Source organism: Oratosquilla oratoria, chromosome 27 (genome assembly GCF_046742065.1).
Source record: "Oratosquilla oratoria isolate Oo_2021 chromosome 27, ASM4674206v1, whole genome shotgun sequence".
NCBI classification, from domain to species: domain Eukaryota; kingdom Metazoa; phylum Arthropoda; class Malacostraca; order Stomatopoda; family Squillidae; genus Oratosquilla; species Oratosquilla oratoria.
The window spans coordinates 16,556,372-16,568,549 of record NC_134803.1 but is presented as its reverse complement, the minus strand read 5'-3'; the positions used below and the strand labels follow the sequence as shown (position 1 = coordinate 16,568,549).

General features: G+C 38.7%; 1 protein-coding gene across 11 annotated transcripts in view; it reads left to right on the top strand.

Moving 5' to 3' along the window:
• Nucleotides 1-12,178, top strand: part of Vps13 (vacuolar protein sorting 13C) — a 1,483,510-nt gene that overhangs the window by 737,768 nt on the left and 733,564 nt on the right. For all 11 annotated transcript variants that reach the window (XM_076210284.1, XM_076210280.1, XM_076210283.1 and 8 more), the window contains one exon: nucleotides 10,498-10,651. In XM_076210284.1, coding sequence (XP_076066399.1) covers nucleotides 10,498-10,651 — 154 coding nt within the window. The remainder of the gene's footprint in view (nucleotides 1-10,497; nucleotides 10,652-12,178) is intronic.

The window sequence follows — 12,178 nt, the reverse complement described above, 5'->3', positions numbered from 1 at the left end:
CCCTACCTTAGTATGGAATAGGATTCGAAAATTACAAGGAAGGTTTACTCCATCTCCTTTACCCATTCTGAAGATAAATGACTCTTTTATATCAGATACAAGAGAAGTAGCAGAGGCTTTTGGAAGACATTATGCTGATATTTCAAGCCCACTACATTATTCACATGATTTCAGAAGAATTAGAGCCAAGACCACGATTATTCCTACCAATACGAACTCGGAGGCATATAATCTTCTTTTCACCTTGGATGAAATGGATCATGCTTTATCTTTATCCTCCCCAACCTCTCCTGGAGAGGATGACATTCTTTATTCCATGGTTGCTCACTTATCCATATCGTCGAAGAAATTCCTTTTAAATGTGCTGAACAAATTTTGGTCCTCTGGATCTTCTCCTAAATCTTGGAAGACTTCAATCATCATAGGAATCTTAAAGGCAGGAAAAGACTCTCATGACCCACAAAGTTACAAACCTATTGCTCTCACTAGCTGCATTTGTAAGATCTATGAAAGAATGGTTAATACGCGTTTAGTTTGGTTTTTGGAATCTAAAAATCTCCTATCTAACAGACAGTTTGGATTTAGAAGAAATAAGTGCACTCTGAACCCCTTACTTTTTATCACTCGTGAGATTCAGAATGCCTTCGCAATTGAGAACTTGAGCATTGCTGTGTTTTTTTACTTGAAAAATGCCTGCGATATTACCTGGCAGGGAGGCATTCTGAAGCAAGTTACAGAGTGGGGTATCGGGGGTAATATGTTCAATTGTTTAAAGGACTTCTTGTCTGACCGTTATCTAAAAGTCAGAGTGGGCTCTTCTTTCTCTTGTGCATATCTTCAAGAGGAAGGGATTCCCCAAGGAAGTGTTCTGAGTCCTACACTGTTCAGCATAGCCATTAATAGTTTATTAGAACAAGTTCGCACAGGAGTTCATGGATTGGCTTATGCTGATGACTTTGCTATTGTGTGCAGCAAATCGACAACATTAGAAACAGGCCAAAAGATTCAAGAGGTTATTAACTTAGCAACAGCATGTGCTAATTGCAGGGGCTTCAGATTCTCTGCTGAAAAAACCAAAACCATAAGGTTTTCCAGACTAAGACGCAAGGAAGAGATACCAACACTATTCTTAGAGGGTGTCATATTACCATATGAAGATCAAGTAAAATACTTGGGTCTGATTTTGGACAAAAGGTTGACATTCACAAATCACATAAACGAGGTTGTATACACTGTTAAACAGCGACTTAATATACTAAAGGTAGTGTCTCGTTTCAACTGGGGAGCAGATCGTGTAACTGTAATAAGGCTTTACCAAAAATTGTGCCTTAGCAAAATGGATTACGGATGTCAAATTTATGGATTGGCATGTAAAACTTCATTAAAGAAGCTTGATATAGTCCACAATATAGCTTTACGGATCTGTTCGGGAGCCTATAGACTATCCCCAGTGGATAGCTTGTATGTGGACGCAGGAATTCCTCCCCTCTATATTCGCAGGGAGGAATTAAGCCTTAGATATATATCTCGTGTCTTGACATCCAAACAGAATCCAAACTTCAAATTTGTAAAGTAGCCAGTAGACAGAGCTCCAAGGAAAAGTACTCTGCCGAAACCTTTAGAAGTGAGATGTGAAGTTGGGACAGAGAAGGTAGGACTTGTTCCTAATACAATTGCTGAGATCGCGCTTCCCAAATTCCCTCCTTGGAACCGATGCCCCACTGAAATATGTCCTCTTAAAAAGAAGAAAAATAGAACTGCTGTAGAGCTGAAAAGTGAATTTTTGGAACATTTATCAGTGCATGCTGATGCAATTTTTATTTATACAGATGGATCAAAATCCCAAGATGGTGTTGGTTGTGCTGTTGTATCTGATAGCACAGTTTTAAAGAGAAGGTTGCCTCATTTTAGCTCTGTTTTTACTGCTGAACTGCTGGCAGTCAGCAACGCCCTCAAATTTGTTTTTAATTCTGTTCCGTGTGGTAGGAACATTGTTGTTTTTACGGATTCCATGAGCATTCTATCCTCTGTAAATAGATTGTTGCTTCGTCATTTTTAGTCCAAGAAATACAGGACTGGTTGATTCTCATCAACAAGAGAAAGAAGATAAAAGTAAACTTTTACTGGGTGCCATCCCATGAGGGTGTCACTGGAAATGAACAGGCTGATGCTGCAGCCAAAGCCGCCACTAGGCTCAGCCATATAACAGACCGAAAAGTCCCACATACGGACTTGAAACAAGTGATCCATTGTTATACAATGGAGAAGTGGCAAGAACAATGGACAAGGCTGGACGGGAGTTATAAGTTAAAAGAGATTCACCCCTTGGTGAACCCTTGGAAGTGTCCTCCTTTGGACAGAAGGTCAAGCATTGTTTTGACAAGATTGAGAATTGGCCATTCCTACATTACTCATAAATTTTTTATGGCAAGTGGAGCAGAAAGGCTGGCCCCCCAATGTCCCACTTGGCAAGTAGTTTTGACTATAAAACACATTTTAATTCAGTGCCCTGTATTCTCTAATAAGCGCAGGGCAAATTTCTTAATAAATTTATCTTTTAAACAAATTTTAGAGGAGGAAGCTCATGTGAAGAATGTTTTAAAGTTTTTAAAAGACATCAATTTATTTTATGAAATTTGAAATTGTGTATATGAATGTTTGTGAGTGTATGTTGTGTTTTTGTGAATGTTTATTGTTTTAACTGTTTTACTTGAATTTTTATCTATAAGATAAATCTGCGCTGAATGGCCTACCGGCTCTGGCGCTTGGCCTTCGAGCCAAAAATTCCATAAATCAATCAATCAAAGCAACAGGATATCCTTCTGTACCCATAGAGAAAGTAGTCCCTCCCCCTGTACCTGTAGGGCCACAGGGAAGTTCTACCACCTCTGGTAGACCTAAAGAAGGTTCTACTAAAATTAAACCTGGAGTTCAATCATCTAAACCACCAAAGCTTCCAATTAAAGCTGAGGTCCATTCAACCCCACAATCTAAGACCAAGAAGTCGGGTAACAACACTACCTGACATTTCCTGAACCATAAATAAATTCACTCTGCTCCAATGGAATTGTCAGGGACTAAGAGCCAAGTATGAGGAATTGAAACTGCTAATCCATGACCAGCAACCTAATATTATTTCCTTACAAGAAATAATGTTAGACTCATTCACCCCATGCCCTAAAGACTTCACAGCATACCGTACTACATATGATCCAGATATTGGTATCCATGGGGGAAGCATGTTGTATATCCATAAAGATATACCTCATGTTCCCATCCCTCCTCAGTCTCGATTGCAAGCTGTCGCGATACAAGCCGGCTTGAATCGCAGATATACAGTCTGCTCCATATATCTACCACCAAATACTAATATAAACAAAGATAATCTGTTGAATCTTATTCAACGGTTACCTCAGCCATTCGTTATTATGGGTGACTTAAATGTGTATCACCCATTATGGGGTGATGTTACATCAAATCAGAAAGGAAATCTAATTTCATCAATTTTGGAGCAGGAGGACATTACTTGTTTTAAATACTGGTGAACCTACTCATTATCACATTCAGACTGGCTCTACATCATGTATAGATTTATCGATCTGCAGCTCAAATTGTGCTTTGGACTTTGAATGGAAAGTCCTTGATGACTTACGAAGCAGTGATCACTATCCCACTGTATTGTATACACAGGAAGGTGCTCCTACTGATGGTATACCTCGCTGGTGCACTGAAAAAGCCGACTGGGCCAAGTTTGAAGAATTGAGTACTGTCCAGAACAGTATTGACAGTTTTTCTTCAGTAGAAGCTGCGCTGGAGTGCTTAAATGATACACTCTACACTGCTGGCATTAATTCCATCCCAAAGTCATCTGGAAAGTTTAGGAGACGTCCTGTACCATGGTGGTCTGACACCATACGAAATCTACATAGAGCAACACGAAGAGCTTTGACTAGATTACATCGCCATAGAAATGATGAGAATTTAGTTGTTTATTGTAAAAGCAGGGCATTACTTCAACGTACCATCAGAGAAGCAAAGCATCAGTCTTGGGCTAAATTTGTATCATCATTCAACTATAGAACACCGGCATCAATCGTTTGGAAAAACTTGAGAAAAATATCGGGCCCTCCACCTGTTATAAAATTAGATGGCTCTTTGGTCTTTGATCCTAAAGATGTCGGTATTGCCTTAGCAAATCATTTTGCTAATATATCTAAACCAGACAACAGCTCTCCTGGATATCAATACCGAATGAGAGAACAACAACATAATCTTGACTTCACTGCTCCTCATGAAGAATCCTGTAACCTCCCTTTCACTGAAAAGGAATATGATTCAGCTTTGAACTCCTGCAGTGATACTTCTCCAGGTCCTGACGACATTACATATGCCATGTTGAAACATATATCTCCTATAACTAAAGGTTTTATTCTTGCACTTCTTAATAGGATGTGGTTTGAACATTCGTTTCCCAGTGTTTGGGAAATGGGTATTATTTTACCTTTTCTTAAGCCTAATAAAGATGGTTCAATTCCATCAAATTACCGTCCTATTGCCCTCACATGCTGCATGTGCAAAATTTCAGAAAAAATGGTCAATGCACGACTAGTCTGGTATCTTGAAGGAAACCACATCATATCTGATATTCAATGTGGTTTCCGTCGCATGCACTCCACTGCTGATGCCTTACTTCGACTAGAATCTTCTATTTGTAAAGCCTTTGAGGTGTACCTCAGGGGTGTGTTACCAGTGTCACTCTCTTTAGTTTAGTTATAAATGGGGTGTCATATGTGATTCCTCCTGATATACTTGCCATCCTTTTTGTAGATGACCTCTCCATTTCTTTTAGAGCTAGTAACATGGCAATAGCTGAAAGAAAACTACAACTCTGCATCAATAAAATAGTTTCATGGGCTGATAATAATGGTTTTAAATTTTCACCCAGCAAAACTGTCGTCGTACATTTCTGCCGACTAAGAAGTCTGCATCCTGACCCTACTATTTGGTTAAAGGATGATCTGATGATCCGCTATAAAGCACTAGTTGCCTCTAAACTGGCTTATGGATGTGAATTGTATTCATCGGCCACAAACACGGCACTATTTTGAATTCCATACATTATACTGGAGTAAGATTAGCCTCAGGAGCTTTTAAATCCCCAATACCCAGTTTTGGTGGATGCAAGTGAATTGCCTCTGGACCTTTACCACCAGTCACTGCAGGTTCGATACTGGCATAGAATCCAGAGAATTCCTAAATCTCTTGTACGTGAAGTGGTTTCTAATAAAAAATACTATAACTTTTATCTTGATCATCCCAGACTCCCTAAGCCTTTTGAATATCGAGTTTCAATTTTTTTTGAGGAATTAGAGATCCCAAAAATTAACATTTTACCAGTTAAATACTCAACGGTACCCCCATGGAAGCTTCCATCTATAGAATTTTGTAAATGTATATTCAGTTCAAAGAAAGAAATTTCCACAGAGATGAAAAGGACACATGGAAATTCATGAAGAATCCATTCCAATTTTTACTGATGGCTCCAAGTCCAGTGTGGGCACTGGATTTGGAGTTGTCTTTCCAAATCTTACTCAAAGTGTAAGTTTACCTGAACAGGCCTCTATCTTTACAGCAGAATTGTACGCAATCTTAACTGCACTCAAAGAAATTATGATGCACAACAGAAATAGTTTTGTAATTTATAGTGACTCAGAAAGTGTACTACAGGCAATAGTTCACATTAACTCAAATCACCCACTGGTAATAGAAATATCAGAATGGTTGTATTTAATAGAAATGAGAGGCAAAAACATAAAGTTCTGTTGGGTCCCTGCCCATGTGGGAGTTAGTGGGAATGAGAAAGCGGATGCCTTAGGAAAACATGCAGCTAGAGTTACTCCCAGGAATAACCTCGCTCTACCAGTCAGAGATATTTATCCTGTCATTCAGTCAAGACTTCAGGAAGTCTGGAACTTTAACTGGGAACTAGAAGACCAGAAAATGAAGGACATAGCTATCACCTCTTGCCCTCATAAATATTCAGATTTACCTAGAGAAAAAGTTATATTATGCAGATTAAGAATCGGTCACACTAGACTGATGCACAGCTTCCTAATGAACAGAGTACCTCAACCATTTTGTAATGATTGCATTTTCCCATTTTCATTGTTTTGAAATATATATTTCTAAGGTATAGTACCTACTCTCTATAACAATATAGAAATAAAGATATTTAATCTAATTAATAGTGGCATCAATGACCATAGATGTTCTGATGCCAAATAATCCCCAATAAATAATAAATAAAATTGTAATGATTGCATTGTCCCATTGACAATCAAACATATTTTAGTTGAATGCCCAAGTCTAATGGCGGCTAGAGAACATTACTTTTACAATTGTAAAAATAATAATGCCAGATATACTTTGATTAAGATTTTAGCTGCTGAATGTGATATTGATCTCCTTTTTAATTTTCTTAAAGAAATTTGCATTCTTGATAAGATTTAGAATGCCAAGTTTTAAATTTTATTTCTATATTTTCTTAATCAACTTTAATGCAGCATTAGTTAAAACCTTTTAAATACAGTGTATCAATCAAAATGATAACTAATTTATAAGTTAAGTATAAAAGTTTGAATATATATCTGTTAAAATGTTAATTGTTTTAAAATATATATTTCTAAGGTATAGTACCTACTCTCTATAACAATATAGAAATAAAAATATTTAACCTAATGAGAGGATTAGGAGAGGAACAGAGGGAGTAATTGGTAAGGAACAGTGTGGTTTTAGGACAGGTAGGGGATGTGTAGATCAGATTTTTGTGGTAAGACAGATATGTGAGAAAGCTATAGGAAAAGGTAAGGATGTTTTTTTGGCTTTTATGGATCTGGAAAAGGCTTACAACAGGGTAGACAGGAAAGCACTGTGGGAGGTACTGCAGATATATGGGATAGGAGGAAAGCTGTTAAGAGCAGTCAAGAGTTTTTATGAGAGTAGTAGAGCTTGTGTTAGGATTAGAAATGGAGAGAGTGAATAGTTTGAGGTAAAGGTGGGACTTCGTCAGGGGTGTGTTATGTCACCCTGGCTGTTCAATCTTTACATGGATGGGGTGGTGCAAGAGGTGAATGCAAGGGTAGTGGGTCAGGGGTTGGAGATGATTAAAGAAAATGGAGAAAAGTGGGAGATGAGCCAGTTGTTGTTTGCTGACGACACTGCACTTGTAGCAGGATCAGAGGAGGGACTAAGTTAGTGACAGTGTTTGAGAAGGTGTGTGAAAGAAGGAAGCTGAAGATAAATGTGGGCAAAAGCAAGGTGATGAGATGTACAAGGGGAGAGTGTGATAGAAGGCTGGATGTGAGCATTAAGGGTGATAAACTGGAGAAAATGGATAGTTTTAGATACTTGGGTGCAAATGTGACAGGAAAGGGAGGAGTGGGGGTGGAGGTAGAATGTAGATTGAGAGAAGCGAGTAAATGCCTTGGTGGATTAAAAAGTGTAATGAGGAATAGACATTTGGAATGGATGCTAAGAGGAGGTTATATTGTCGCGCTCCTTGTTTACGACTAGATATTAATATATAGATAGGTAGGTGGTAGCTGGCCAAGATAGTTTAGATCACAAGGAGTACGAGCAGACGTATATACAAGAAATTATCACTTCACATTTGGTGGTGAATGAGACTAGTGTTTCTCAAATATGTGACTTTTATTATTTTGATATTATTACTTGAAAGTCAAGATAGACGACTGTGATGTGTACGGGTGTGCGGGTGTGGGAGGCTGGACTTAATTAATAGACACCGACCTTGTATGAATATCCTGGTTGTAGTTCCAACTGTGACAGCTAATCTCTGAGAGCACTCAACGAACAAATACTTCGCTCTCAGATATGTACTTTCTTCATGAACTGATATATGACTTTGACTCTGTGGTAATAGTTTAGAGCTCTGACAACTTTGAACTGAATATTTTTGGGTGTCCGAGCAGACTGAACTTTACTTTGATGCTGGCTAGGAAGAAAGCTCTTAATGATATAAGCTCCTCCTACAACTAATTATGATTGGCTAAGAATCTCTCTGTATGGTAGAAAGGGCCAATGGACACGTGTGGGAAACACACGCTTCGTCCAACACTCCTGCTTTCCTTAAACAAGGCTCGGTTCATACGGGGGGTCAGAGGTCACAAATCCATTACAGAAAGGACGACCTCACGAGACAGAAAGTGTTATGGCTTGATAAGGTGCCCAGCGCGCGATGCGATGACGAAAACTAGTATCGACTAGTATCACTGTCTAGTGGTGATGATGCCATCGTCAAACCAATTACCACAATATGAAGGAGTGATTGTGCCAACAGCAATGTACGGGGCAGAAACATGGAACATGAGAGAGGAAGAGAGAAGGAGTTTGAATGTGTTTTAGATGAAATGTCTGAAGTATGATAGGGGTTACTAGGCTAGATAGAGTGAGAAATGAGGAGGTAAGGAGGAGAACAGGGGTGGAAAAGGAGCTGGGAGATAGGGTTGATGAAAGAGTATTAGGATGGTTTGGACACATGGAAAGAATGAGTGAAGAAAGATTAGTGAAAGAGGTGTGGAAGGCGGAGGTGGAAGGAGTGAATATGAAGGGGCATCATAGGATGAGATGGATGGATGGGGTGAAAGGGGCTTAACAAAAGAGAGGAATGTCTGTAGAGGAAGGATGGAAGAGGACAGAAGATAGGGGTGAATGGAGAAAGGTTGTGTGTAGATGATGCTGTGATGTATGAGGGGGAGTAGGTGGGGGAAGGGAAGTGAGGAAGTATGTATGAGTAAAATATTTGATGCAGCCCAAAGGGATTTCTCCCCATCTTCTCCTTTCTTGCATGAGGGGACGGAGAGGGGGGGGGGTCGCCGAATTTATGAAGCGGCCTTGCTGTGGATGTGCTGTGTCTTGCAACACTGCTTCTGACACAGGGCAGTAGACAGGATGCAGGGATGACCCATCATCCATGAGGTGTCAAGATAGGAGGGAGGGAGGAGGGTGGAGGGGAGTGGAATATATGAGAAATTAAATGGGTGGGAGTGATTTCTATGCCTTTTTCTTTTTGGCTACCCCTTGTGTAAGGGGGAAAAAGCCTTTGGTATATATGTATGTATGTATGTATGTGATAGTGGCATCAATGACCATAGATGTTCTGATGCCAAATAATCCTCAATAAATAATAATAAATCCTGGACAAAAAGTAAATGATCCTAAGTGATCATAACCCCTTGAGGTATATCATAGGTGGATAAACAAAGAATGATAGATTAGCCAGATGGGCATTAGCCCTCCAGGTATGTGATCAAAGTATTCAACATATCCCAGGGAAAACAAATGTGGTAGCTGATGCCTTGTCATGTCCTGATACAAAATGTTCAAGCCTTGCTTCACAGGCTTAAATTTTTTTATCAGGGGAAGGAGGATATGTCATGTTCACTGACACAAAGGGATGCAGGTATGGCACCAAGCCACATCATAGCTAGAGCCACAGAGCTCACCTTCTTAGTAAATTGATTATAATATTAGGTTATTTTAAATTAGATAATAAGATTGAGGGTTAAAAACATAAGTAATTTACAAAAGTTAACCAGTTACAGGAGATTTGCAAGCCAGATGGTGGAGGAATACACTACTAGAACCTCCCAATGCCAAGGTCGGAGGTCACTATAACAATGATAATGCGAGTTTAAGATATTTTTTTTATTATATAAATTAAATTAGTTGTACTCCATCTTTCCTTGTCCTCACAAAATGAAATTTATCCTATTAATAAAAGGCAAATAGACATACTAGAGACTGGATTGTAGGATCTGTATGAGTCACAGCCGAGACTTGATACATCAACTTGAGTCTCATTTGTGACAATACACATAACTATCTTATCATTTACTATAATTGTCACTCCTTCCCTTCTTTACCCACTGCACTCTTGAACTCCTAAGTTACCTTTCCTTTTTAGTTTAATTTTATTCAATGCTTATACATTTTTCTGTCTTCTCACAAATATGCTACCAATCTCTTCCCTTTTACTATGTAAAACATATTCATTGACTCAATTACTTTGGTTCTGGTTGGAGTCCTTTTTCTAAACCTTTTTGTGCCTTTGCTTTTCATAGGAGAAAAGCTCAGTGGGTTATGTCAAGTCCTCTCACTGTACCATTTAATTGCTTTCTATGACATATGTGAACACAGTGGTGGCATTTTTCTGCTCCTCCCCCCCCTCCTGCACCAAAGGGGAAAGATGCCCATTTTAAAATTCCTCCATATGAATATGGGGCAAAAATATTGATGAGATATACAGGGGGTGATGATGTAGGATGAGAGGCTTGAGGAAATTAATAATTTTAAGTATTAGGTTATGTATGTCAGTGAATATGTAGTGACAAAGCAAATTATATGAAGTAGGTCATTATATTGAATGAATTGGATTTGCAAATGGATTAACCCATTTGAATTGCTGCATTCCAACAGTGTGGAGCTGATGGAGGCCTCAATGGCTGTTAAGACAGAGAGCCTGTTGCTGGAACCAGTGAACCTTGACATTGGCATTATCAGGAACCTCAGTATTGGCTGGTACAAGGAACATCCTGAAGTTGATGTTAAGGCAAACCTCAAACCCATTAAGGTGAGTAGGAATTTGGAATTGCAAATTTGTATGAGCTGATCCTTATTTGAACGAAACCATGTGACAGCCAAAAACAAATTGACAGTGATATTAAGATAAGGAATTAAAGAAAAGCTCTGGAAAGAAAGGACTGACATATGAGTGCTCAGGAAGAAGTTTAGAAAGTTCTTTATTGTGGTAATCCATAAAAGACAAAATTACAAGTGTGTGGTATACATACAGTGAAACCCCGCCTATCCATGACCCACCATTCATGACCCAATATATCTGTGAGATTTCCCAGAGAACCTAATTTGTATTCCTTGTACCTATCTGTGAGGCCTACACATCTCAGCTGTGCCAGCACTGGAAACTATATATTTTTTCCTAATTCACACCCTAAAAATGATTAATTGATTAATAATTAAAAACAACCAAAATAGTAATATACAATGCACAAAATATTAGATTAATTAATGTTGATAAAATTAATTAAAAACAAGCAAAATAGTAATATACACTACACAAAATAATAATAGGTTCAAATATAAACAATAAGAATATGGCATGGAATGCTGGGGAGTTGAGAGTAGCTAATTGGGGTGCAACATTCAATCTTTCATATTCATTTATTAAACAATATCAAAGCATTTAGAAAAGGTTTTCACCATCAAAAAGGGAATTCTCCAGGGGTGTATGGTGATTTCTGTCACTGGTTGTATTAAACAATGATTCTGTCCATAACTAACATATATAGCTACTGGTAGGTGTGTGTGTATATATATATATATATATATATATATATATATATAGAGAGAGAGAGAGAGAGAGAAAAGTGAGAGATAAGCCAGTTGTTAATTGCTGACGACACTGCGCTTGTAGTAGGATCAGAGGAGGGGTTGAGGAAGTTAGTGACAGAGTTTAGGAAGGTGTGTAAAAGAAGGAAGTTGAAGATAAATGTGGGTATAATAGGCACAGATGAGAGTAAGGGGAAAGAGATAGGCAGTACATTTGTCAGAAGAAAGATGGATGTGTTGGCATTGAGTGAAACCTAAGTTGAAAGGGAGGGGAGAGTGTGAGTTTGTGAGTGTACTTGAGAGAGAAGGAGATGCTATACTAGTAAATGAAGAGATAGGTAAGCATGTAGTGAAGTGGAAGGAGGTTTCTTCAAGGTTAATGTGGATGAAGGTGAAGCTGGGAAGGGAGATGTGGGTTTTTGTTAGTGCATATAGGCCTGGTAGTGAGAAGATTGTAGAGGAAAGGGAGGCTTTTTGGATGGATTTAAACGAGTGCATAGAGGGTTTAGGGAGAAATATCAATGTAGTATTGGGAGACCATAATGCCAGGGTAGGAAATGAACCACTAGACCGAGTGTTTGGGAAGTGTGGAGTTCTAGGAAAAAATTGTAGTGGAGAGTTGATGGTGGAGATGTGTCTCGAAAGAGAGTTGATGATAGCAAATACAATGTTTAGGAAGAAAGTCAAGCATAAGTACACATATGAGAGGGTGGTGAATGGAAGGGTGGTAGATAGAGCATTAATGGACTAT